The sequence below is a fragment of the Ischnura elegans genome, chromosome 1 (genome assembly GCF_921293095.1).
Source record: "Ischnura elegans chromosome 1, ioIscEleg1.1, whole genome shotgun sequence".
In the NCBI taxonomy this organism is placed as follows: Eukaryota; Metazoa; Arthropoda; class Insecta; order Odonata; family Coenagrionidae; genus Ischnura; species Ischnura elegans.
In genome coordinates, this window is record NC_060246.1 from 160350890 (window position 1) to 160363481 (window position 12592).

General features: G+C 36.6%; 1 protein-coding gene across 2 annotated transcripts in view; it reads right to left on the minus strand.

The window, feature by feature from the left end:
• Positions 1-4971: 4971 nt before the first annotated feature.
• Positions 4972-12592, minus strand: part of LOC124172730 — a 136692-nt gene continuing 129071 nt past the window's right edge. The window contains exon 8 of one of the 2 annotated variants that reach the window (XM_046552203.1): positions 4972-8021. In XM_046552203.1, the coding sequence (XP_046408159.1) occupies positions 7838-8021 (184 nt within the window). In that variant the 3' untranslated portion in view covers positions 4972-7837. The remainder of the gene's footprint in view (positions 8022-12592) is intronic. The other variant, XM_046552211.1, reaches the window with a different exon arrangement.

Consider the following 12592-nt stretch of genomic DNA (forward strand, 5'->3'; position numbering starts at 1 on the left):
TGCCGGAGTTCCTCCTACAGCACGTTCTCGTAGTCTCGAACGAAATGCCGAGGTTTACTGTCAACGAGATTATAACTGTATCACTCCCACTCACTTCCCTAGCGACAGTGAGCCGCGGAATTGAGAATTTAATTTTTTGTCTAAACAGTTACATTAAAATATCGTTTAAAAAATCAAACTTCGCTTTTACTTTTGATCTGTGCAAGTACTATGTTTTGTATTTTTCATGTATTGTGAACCATTTTTCCATGTGTATATTTCGCGGATAGAAACTGAATTTTACATGTGTAATACGTCTGTATTTCGCGTGCATTTACAAATTAACATAAATAGCCGCCATATTTACTACCCTTGCTCACATCGACCAGTATATGATTTATTTTTAAGCGCTCTGGGTATAAATTCGAATGGATGAATGATCATTAAAATAGGGAAATCTGGCGTTTGCTGTGAACATATTATTTCTGGAAAAAATGTTTATGAACATTTCGCAAGACGCCACGAAAATCTACCTCCCAAGTATTACAGGAAATATACATAATGTATATTTTGTGTATTTTTGACCACATTTACATATGTATTTCCTCTGTATTCATACATATGTAAAAGTGGTACGTGTTACACGATAAATACATTTTTATTTTTGTGTATTTTTGACCACATTTACATAAGTATCCAAATTTCAAAAATACACCAAAAATACAAATGTATTTATCGTGTAACAAGTGCCACTTTTACATATGTATGAATACAAAGGAAATACATTCAATAATACATATGTACTACAGATGTAATACATAACAAAAATATATATGTATGTGACCCATGAAAATACAATATATATACATATGTATATCCAAATGTGTGTTGTTGGGGATGCATCACGACAGAATTCCATCCAAAAATTGTAGTCGTAGAAAATAGATACAAAAAATGCAACTAAAACCTATTGAAGTTAAAAGGTATTATGTATATACATATGGGTGGAATTGACAAAAACGAAATGATAAGTTATTACTCCTTTCCACCTAAAACAGTTAGGTGGAACAAAAAAGTAACATTCCACCTTTCAAGATGTATCACTTTCAAATGCGTTATACAAAATGATTAATAACACTAATATGCCATATGTAAAATTTAGAGATTAGATTGCAAAGGAATTTTTGGGATTTACAGATATTAATATTAATGGAAGAAAAATCGCCAGGCAAGGACTAATGTATGGATGACGACAATAGAAAATATCTGCCCTCAAACTACATACCTGGTATTGGATATAGATGATGGATATTGGATGAAGGTATTGGAGGAGAATGCTATAGATTGAGATATGGGAACTCTATTACAATATAAATGTGCCCTATACCATACCATGGCTTGATGTATTAGTAAGAAAAAGAAGTTGTTCCTTATCAGTAAGAACATGAATAAAATGTGATTATAATGGGATATTACCTTTTGAAACTTTGGAGGATAGAATTGATAACAGATTTGGGCACTTGACAGAATTATAAAAAAAATGAAACAAAAGTAATGGCAAAATTTTTTGTGCCCACTTTTCCCTTGGTTTCTCTCTCTCACTCCTGTTTGTTATATAAATCCGAATGCCGTTAGCACATGAAAGGCCATTGGTTTGTGCCTCATTGATAGAAATTGATGGAGTGCTGGGTTTTAGCTCATTGGTCAATAAAATGGAATGATCATACCACAGGCAAAGCATGTGATTGTCGATATGGGCAACATGGGAAGGGACCTAAGAGCACATTCATTCCTCATTCTTGAGTGTTTTTTTTACCAGTCCATAATTAGAAAACATGGTAGGAAGGCATTTACTTACTTTTGATTGTACTGCAAGGGTTCTAAGGACCTAGAGAGAATGAAGAACTTGTTGAACAAATTTTAGACATACATATGTCTTGTGAATCATCAGTCTGGCTGGTACTCACCAGTGCTTTTAGACACAATGAAAAATGTGTAGATCATTATTAGGGGATATTCAATCGCATTACAGCTAGGATTTGATGGCCAACCATCTTTCGTAATGGATGGCTTCCAGTGCCCTTCTCAAGTTAAATATACATTACTTATTGATCATTTCATCATCCACCAGGAATTTTGTATTTCTTCTCCTGTGTTTGGTTGGCATGATTTACTGGAAGCGACTTGTTCAAATACTCACAGATTTACGTTAACACGTTCCGTGCACATGACGCAATGTCTTCATAATGGCAGTTGCTACCAAATGACTGAGGATGTAAGTCATGATTCTCTCTTGCGTTACATTCCGCCCTGAGTGCCTGCTACCTGTGTTAGGGTATTCAGTCAACAGTTTTCGCCTGTTTGCCCAGCTGAAAACCCTGAAAAAAATTTTTTTCCTATCTTTTCTGTTTTTGCTCTGTAAGGAAGTCAATTACAATCCATTTCACGATTACTTTCATTATATAATGGGGAAATAGTAATATGTACACGTATTCTCTCAATTGTTCTTATATCTTTTTTGCAAAAACAAAGTTTTACAGATGTTCAAAGAGATATAAAAAAGATCCTTTTGCAGTTGATGACGATAAATTGGATTCTTTATGACAAGATATTTTAACTATCTTAACGACTTTTCACAGAATTTTTAATGCTTATTTTTTAAATTTGGTTTACGAGAAGGAATGGAAATATTTTCCCTTGTTGTACTTTTTATTTTTACTGTCAATTGATGCTAACGTGGTAAATTGCTTGGCTGATTCCCTAATTTTGGACATACTTCAGGTACATGTAATTCAATTCTTACAATAAATAATAAATGCTTCCTACATCGTATATTCAAATTTTCCGAGTGAATTTCATTTGCTAGGATTTCATCATGACAAAATTTGTTTCCATCATTATGATTATTTGCTGCTACACTTGAACTAACATGTAGGTATAAATTTTTCAATAACTTGAGTGAAGATCCACATTGCAATTTAGTTTATAGTATTTGCATTTCATGCTCAATAGCTAGATTTACCCATCTTTGTGTTCACTTAGATTTGTATTAGACTCTCATTACTTGATTTTTTCCATAATATTCACACCCCTAACAGGAATTTTATTTGGCATGCTACGCAACAAAAAAATGCCAAAGAGAGCAGCCTCCCCTCAGTCTGCGGAGTTTAGAGACACTCATGCCACCCTAGCACACATGTGAATGAGGATATTTGCTGAGCAATGTGTGCCCTGAAACAAGAGTTACCAGATGGAAAAATTAAAGAAAAGTGAGGTGGTGAATGTCTTTCCGGAGGATGAAATCTGTATTCTAAGGTGGAAGGATGAGAGGGAAGTGCGGATGATCAGCACTGAATTCAGTGCACAAATGATAGACTTCAAGAAGAGGCCCTATGTCAAGAAAGCCACAGGCGATGGTTGAATACAACAATTACATGAGTGGCATCATCTATCACTGGGAAAAAATTGTTTTACTATCCCATTGAAAGGAAATCCATCAAATGGTATAAAAAATTGGGATGACACCTACTGAACCTTTTATTTACAGAAAATTTTATGGGAATTTCTCTCATTGACTTTCCTTTCATTAGTTATTCAAAAAAAGTTTTTGGTCTGAACAAGTTTTTGATGCAGTACTGAAGAAAAAAAAACACCAACATTTACGTGTATTGCAGGAAAGTATCCCAAGTTTGACAGAATACTTTCAACATTTTAATTCCAAAAATTCAAAAAATGAGGCATTATGACAGCAAATTTTCGGGTTTTCCAGCCGCGTCTGTCGTTTATGGTTGACAACAGTTTCGAAAGCCATCCTGCTTTCGTCTTCAGGTCGAAGGTGAAGACGAAAGCAGGATGGCTTTCAAAACTGTTGTCAACCATAAACGACAGACGCGGCTGGAGAACCCGAAAATTAGCAGTCATCGTGAACAACGCCGCGGAAACCTACGCACGAATTTCAAATGAGGCATTATTAAAAAAAATGGGCCTAACATCACATTTCATTAATTCACTTTGTTAAAATATATATTAAAATCTACACATTTTTGCCAAAATATAAGTCACTCAGCATTGACTCTAAAATATGGTGAGCATGGAATGCGTTAAGAATGGTAAATCATGGTTGGGATCCCTTCGCCCTCCAGGATAAAAGTGAATTATTTGGAAAGATTGCAAGAGATGCACAGAGTGGTGCTTTGTCCTCTGACATTTGAAGAAGTTCTGGAGGGGTCCAAAAACCTTTGTTAATGACCTTAAACGATTGAGGAGTAGTCTGACAGAGATTGGGAAGACCTTTATTATAGTCGCGATCCTCCATACTTCACCTTTAGTAGTCTCTCAAACTTCTCTGACACCTGAGTCTCCCCAAAACTGTCTTCCTCATACACACCACAACAGCAAAAGTTGAGAGAATTTTTACCACATATTCCATTAATCACGAAATTTAAGCAAATTTCAACATTACTGTAAGGTTTGACTTCCAAGAAAGATTATAACTCAATGTCATGATACATAATTGCTTCAACATACACTTTAATCACCTAAAGGAGTAATGCATGGCTTGGGCTTATATTTAAATCATGACTGCAGATAAACTTACCAAGAGAAATTATTAGGCCTTCAAACTGAGTGAAAATAGGGAGGGATTGAGAGAATCATACCAGGCTCAGCAAAATGGAAAAAAAGCTGAGGAGCTTCGGATAGAAGACAAAAGACAAATACGTATGGGTTGACATCATTCTTAAAGTTAGCCTTCAGTGTTCAAAATAACTACACTCATTACATACTTACCATACTTCAAAGATTTTATTTGTTTGGCAAGCAGGAAATTTCTACTCATTTCACCGAGATATCTCCTTCTGAGGAAGAAAATTCCAAGTTTCCTCGGAGAGGAGGGTTAAATCTCGTGCTTTCCATTTACCACGGAATGAAGAACTACATTGGCATGCACATCCATATGAAGATTCTAAAAATATTCAAATAAAACACAGAAAATCTTGTGAGAATATATATGTCATAAAGCATTCTTTGAAATTTACAGCTGCATAAGGATTCTATTCCCACTTGCTCCACACCTATTGGACTCCTTCCTCTTGAGTGTGCTTGAGTGTGTTTGTACAACATACACATACATTTTACGCGACCCCGTGCGCATGGGCACACACAAACAAACACACTGACACAAGCACGCATTCTCGCAATCACGCACTCACACACACACACGCACATCAATCACATTGACAGCTATTTCTGAATCCAGTGCACACCATTTGGTATCTCCAAGGATCTTGTGATGATTGTTCATAACAATGCAAGTACATGTCATATACACAACATCCGTACTGTGAGAAAGTTATTTGCAGCCCTGGTAGAAACAGCGTTTGTTATGAAGCTGATAAAATCAAGGGAAAACAACGATATGCATCAATACTTAAACATAATTACAGAATATCAAGAGAAGTCAATGGTAAAATTTACATTTTTATACAGAATAAACTATATTTCACTGGATAAAGTATAAAAAAACCTTTTAACATTCTACAGAGTATACACAAGCACAATAGGTAACAACAGTTTACAAAAATTTACAGTTTACTTTTTAGTTTAAAGCCATATGTGGGCTCTTAACTTTACAGAAGTTCTTCTTTCTGTGCATCTTTGGTAACTTGTGGGGTAAAAAAGATACTTTAACAATAAGAAATTATACATAGAGATATATAACGAAGATGGGTTTAATTTCTTTTTTTTTCACGAGTAAAAATATTGAAAATAAGTGCTAATATATTTCACTCCTCCTTCCAAAGCTAATGTAGCATTTTCCAAAGCAAACTGGAAAAATGTCACTTATTATGTCTCAGGAAATTGGATGAAATGCTCGACTCTTCTTGTGACTTGGTACTACAAGCAAATTTTTGAATTGTCACAGCATCTCCAAAAATTTGAAGGTTTTACCCATTTACCATCACCTAATTAAATTCTACAACAACTTAATGCTGATCTATACAATAGGAATTTAGCCTAACTGTTCATCCAGTCAATTATCACAAGCGTCCATCAAGATTTGAGACATCCCCAACAAACTAAGGAGTTCAAACACATGCTGCAGTCCAGGAAAACCACTGTACCCTAAATTTAGCAGAAGCATTGGTGCTCAGGAAAAAAAACAATCAATTACTCCTAAGAAGTATTCTTGAAACATTACATAAATATAATTTCAAAGGGCTATCTTTGGTGGGACAACTAAAGCTAAAAAAAACTTATTCAAAATGAAAGCTGAATTACAGTAGCATCGGTGCTTATTATCTGAAAGCATAAAAATTGCCATAAAGTATGCAGCAATTAGAATGTGAAAGCAAAAGTCCTATAAAGATACCACAATAAGGTAAATTTCAAGCTCTGGACGGCAAGTGTATCCCTGTCTCATGCTAGGCACAAAGGATGCCACATTATCTCTCTTATCGAAAACCAATTTTATACGCTTTTCTACATCTGTCCCTGAAACACCAAGTTCCTTGCAAGTTTATTTCACATAGCATAGAAATGAATGAAAAGAGGTGCAGTTCTTTGCTCATAAACTGATAATGTATTGCTATGGTAATGATGGAAATAATAATATTACCATTATTTTTGTAGAATTAAGTTCTGAAAAACTACCTTTAACCAGCTTGTATGAATGAGAAAATTTTACTATGATCTACTAAGTATATAAAATGTCAGGAGAGTAACGAAATTTGTTACTTAAACAGCAATATTATGCTTTCAATTATCAAAAAACAAGTTTTTGATCTTTAAAAATAAATTTGTAAGAATCTTTAGTCCTCAATAGTAAAATGAGTGCCTTGATTGGTGGGACAACTGACTTTCAACAAATAAAAAAAAATATATTAACCAAGTAAGTTGACCCATGTACCATAAAAACTACACCCAAAACCACCATACACCACATGGGGTAAAAAAACAACTGAGGCAATTAACAAAATTAACTTCCCTTGTTTCTTGACAAGCATCCGAATCACCTAGGCTGATGATTCATTACAAAAGGATAAATTCACTGGGTAATGATGACGACGCTACTGGAATTCAAGTAATGCTACACTCAATCTATGAATAGGAGGTAGCAATAAGCAGAGCATGATTGTACCTCTATACAACATCAACGACTGGAATGAAATTCCTCTTTTGAGACACAGAGGAGCAGTCAATGGATATCTCAACGAAAGCCACATCACTGGAGACTGACAGTAATTCACCTGGATGATGTTACAGCATATTCTGATAAACTGATTGAATACATATTGTCTGCCATACAAGGCATTAAAAATTAGAAAGCAGGATATAGAGTGACTAGAAAAAAAAGGCTTGGAAACCAATGTTTCCATAACTTATTATCACTGCTTCTTTCTTTCCAAGCATTTTCAGCTCAACACACCTATGTACAACTTTTTCTTGAAAGCCCAATGATTAGTTCTGTGCTTACACAGACAACCTATACAAGCCTTTGAGACACTGAAATAACATAACAACCTGAATCAACACACCATTGTCACTACATTGGTAATGCAGTCAACAAACACGACGTCCATCACAAAAATGGTGACTATCACAAAATGCAGTCATTATCACCCCGACACCAGAACACAGATGAATAAGCACGCTATAAAAAAAGAACTGAGTCCTGATCGAGTCTTCACTGGTATGAAATGTGCTGTGATGGCAGGAAAACAGTGGAGGGCATAGGAACAGCTGCAAATAGGGACTGCAAAGAGGAAGGGACCTTCTTCAACCAACACTCTGGCCAAGCACTGCTCACTCGTCGTGGTCCCGCCACTGACACTCTCGTTCATTCGGAGGAGGGCACCCGTCATCGGGATGTGGCTGCTCTCTTGGGGCGGCCGCTGCTCCCACTGGCTGGTCGGGGGCCAGCCCCCGGGGGCAGAGGCCCCCCCTTCCATCCTACGGCCCCACCCCCTGACTCTGTGATGCGGTCCAGCTCCGCCATCGCCTCCTGGATGGCATTCTCCAGCTGTGGGTTCATTTTACGACCTCTGCAACACAAAAAGAAAAAGACTGTGAGGGCAGCCTGCTTCAATGTGGAATGCAGCCAGGGAATGCAATATCTCAGCTCGTGTGTCGTTGTTCAATGACGCTTATGAAACCTTGTTTTAGCTTTTCAACAATATTATAAAAATGCCCAATAATCAAAGGAATCAAATAATTTTGTTCTTCCCTATTATGATTGTGTTTAAATCCTATTATGGAATAAATTTCTGAACTCTTTATGAATTCTATTTTGTGTTCCAAAAAGGTATAATCATCCGTTAATAATTACATTTATCCCATTCAATATTGTGAAAATAGTCAACATATATAAATGAAAGAGTCCAACTGACTTCAAAATTTTCATACTTAATATTCCCCGTTGTCACTATGGTTAGCCAAAAAGATCTCATTAACTGAAAAAGTTCACTCACCAATAATCAATGACTATTCATTCTTTTTAATGGTGAAAATTACTGAGCAAATAGATTTACTCAGTTTCTGTACTTTCATTAAAATGGGGAAGAATGAAGGAGTTATATTCATAGTCGACATGCAAATATGATTTATTTTCAGGTGTTAAATTAAAGGTCTATGAATATGATGCCATGTTTTCAATACATTGAGACTTAGGTTAATGAGATCATTCGCAATCATTTCACTAAAACTACTTAACCTCTGTGAATTAATATAAATTCTAAATGAATTTAAACATTAGCCAGAGTTTGTTGGGTTCAAGATGCCCACTGCAATTTTAAGCTGAACAGGTTGGCTCCAGCTGGCTCTTACTAGAAATTCTAGGGTTAGATTCTATACTTAACAGATCTGGAAAATCAGTTGCAGGCAACATGAATGTCACACATTGAAGAGAGGTGGGCTATTTCCTATTCATGGGCCACCTCACACTTGCAACATTTTTCTTGGAGGTACTTCTTTCTTACTTGGATGTGAACCAAGAACTCTTCTATCAGTTGCAAAACACTAATTACCTGTGCACTATGCTACCATACTTTTCTCAGATGTAGGTATGATAACTTATTCAGACTACTAGGAAATGGGCCTTCAGCTTTCCAAAACAATCCAGAGACCTCTTATCACTTCATTTACAAGTGATTCTCAAATTCCTTTGCCTTGCTCAGCTCTCTATGGAGAGTGCATAAGGCAAGACAGCCAGCTTTCCTATAAGCTCTGCTCATATGGAGGAGGTGGAACCTTGTTCACCCTCTCTCACACGAATGAGATAAGCGGTGGAGTGGGTCACTGGCCAAGATGACTCAAAAGTTGCTGATGCGCCCTTCACTACTCTTTGAGGGAGGATTAGCCGATTGGGGCCCTCTTTAACCACATTGAAGCCAAAGCCCTTGGGTTACCAGTCTGCTGCTGGTGGTGGTACATTAAAAACTTGATAAAAGTCACGGAATATTGAAAATTATATGAAAATTTAAATTCTCATATATTCTCTTGAAATATAGGGGAAGTGGCACTTCATCTGATGAGCCACCACTAGGTATGACATATATTTGCATTTTTTACCACTCAGTTTAAATAACATTTCCACTTATTTTATGCTTTTTTTTCAATTTGCATGTCCCATATCATACTCCCCATGAATCATCATCTTTACAATTATTTTGGCTTTCTTCCTACCCTTACCCCGCATTTAACATTTTAACACGTTGCGTACGGATGGCAAGAATTCTCGTCATTTTTTTCCCGATCGTTCCGGACGGATGACGAAGATTATCATCATTTAGGCGCGTCAAACTTAACAATTTTAAAGCGTACAATACGTATTCGTTAGTACGTTTTCAGTTGTTGTTCTTTATTCATAATGAATTGATGCATCATAACATTTGATTGGGTAAATATACTCAAATCATTAGCTTTTTAACCATGTTTAAACCAAAGGCATTACGCCCTAATTGGCACATATTTCCAATCTCAACACCTCCAACCAGAATTCCTAGGAATTTAAATACCCCAGTACGCAACGTGTTAAGTCAAAGTATCCCTTCCTCTCGACCAGTCCCATTTTTTTTCGTGATACATCAAGGTACATCGAGTAGACGATTCTCTGTATCCCAAATATAATAAAGTTACATCTGAAATACTAGGGTAAAACTATCAAATTTGAGATACAGGCATTGTTAAAAAGGTTCTCATCTATACACAATAAAATTTTCATAACGACAGCATCAGTTTTAACCCTTTCACTGCCAGCCCATATCGGGTGGGATGTGTGATGACTGCCAAGGCTATTTTCCCGATTTTGGAACATTTCAGATTTTAAAAATTTTCAGCTACTTAATTTTATTTAATACATCTAGATTTTTTTCCAATTCTTAAGATATATTTATATCTTATAACCATAGATAGATTATGGGGGTTTACTTAAATTACAGCCGTTGAAAAGGCCACAATCACGAAAAAAAGTGAATTAAGTTGGGCCGATAAATTGGCCCCTGGCAGCCCGACCAGCGAGGGCCAATATAATGGTCCCGTGGCAGTAAAAGGCTTAAGCGAGTCGCCATAGAAGACTGATTGAGCGAGAGATATGAATCCTCTTAACAGTCCCTGCCCCTTCCATAACTGTTATCATCTCCAATTTCTCTTCATAAGAGCGTAGAATCAACCCATTCTACCTGCCCCTCCTCTTCTAATTACACACGAAGGGGAGAGAAACCAAGGGGTACAAGTGATTTTTTTCTCAACAGAGTTAGGTTAAGTCAATTGTTAAAAGATATATGCAAAAATTGGTTGCCAAGGGATGTGAGTGATTCTCTGTTCTTTGGTTACATCGAGTGGAAAATCAAATGCCCTACTAAATATCTATTCAATCTAGTTTGTTTTCTATACCTTATTTCTGTACCTAACTGTGCATAGAAAAAAGAAATCACTTGTACCCCTTGGCTTCCAACCCACTCATATATGGTTTTCAGTGCTCTTTCATCACATTAACAACTTCCTCATTGAACCTTTCTCTTTATTGTTTATAAATAACTATGCCTTAAAAACTGATTCCAAGACATGATGTTTGTTCAAATGTCCAGCCCCCAACAAAACTTATTCCAATTACATAGATAAATGTTTTTCAAACTCTTAAGAGAATTTGGCATGAACATGATTCTCTTTTTCTTCTTTTCTCCATCTTTTATCGATCACTCACTAAGCCTGAAGGTTGGTTTGGATAGGTGACAGTAAAGCCAACCCCCAGAATACACCACAGACATGTGAATTTGTCACATTTAGATGGCAGGGGCAAAAACCTTTCCCTGGGACACCTTGAACTTACAAGGACTTTGATTGTGGGTTTTCTAAATGCTTCATCCAGGAATCAAACCTTTGATGAGCAGCCAAGCACTCAGTCACTGAGTTGCCCCGTTCCACATTCATTGCATGGCAAATGCAAAAACACAGTCATACAGTCTTCTTGAGACCGATCATCCACTTATGTGAGGGGGTAAAACATACGAGACAAAACTACTACAATTTGATGCGATGGCAAAAAAATTAGGAATAATAGCAAAATGCAAACCAATTGAATCTACAACAACATGAGGGCAGGCCATGCAACAAAATCTAATGGCAAGCATATGTAAACAATTTACATGCAATACACTTCACTGATTAACTGCCCAAATCGTATGCACATTTCTTGAGACCATACCTTATTGACTGGATAAAAAACTTTTCCAAGAAGAAGATATAACATGTACTACATCATTTAGGGAAATACATTCATTGCTAATTTTTGCACACATCACAGTGATGCTTAGATGATGTGCTAGACAAAAGGTCCAACCTCTTTTCAAAGCCAAATACCCATGTCCAGCATGTCCTTTTTAAATTAACTAAATGATAAATTATCTTGCTGGAAAAATTTCACATGATACCAAAAGACAAGAGGAAGCATGAGTACTGCTTCAGCCATTCATTCCAATTGAGGCAATCACTCCAACATTCTAATGTTTCCACTATTCCTATTTTTGGTAGTGATAAGCATCCTTTATTACCTATCGTACACAGCAACATAAGGCAAAATGATGGGAAAAATTGTCATAGAATTATTTCCAATTTTCCTTAAATAGAATTATAAAAAAAACTATGTAAACATAAATTATTACTCATAACACTGTAATCCTTTCCCCTAGGGCTACAACCTTATCGAGGTGGAAAGGCCTGCGGGTTCCTGCGACCCTCAGAGCTGCACTGGTGGGATTAGTTCTAAACTACTCCCGTTTGGGCCACACATGCCAGATAGGTAGAAGGGTAGGAGCCAGACAAAAGGTAGTCCATGTGATGGTGTAATGTAAAAGACACTACTGGAATAGAATGGGAAACCCAACCAACTATCTCTTCCCTGAAAACGTGGAGTACAATCAAACGAGCCTTGGAAACTCATCAAACGGGACCAGTCTGCAAAGGGCAGGTGTCGTTCACGGCAGCGAGGTTGGCAAGGTCATTGGGGTCATCATCATGCGAAATCCTTGCAGGGACATATCATCATCAGCAGCAATCAAGAAAGAAGAAAAGAAGATAAAGAAGATGGAAAAGAAGAAGGCACCAATAATTGCAGGGA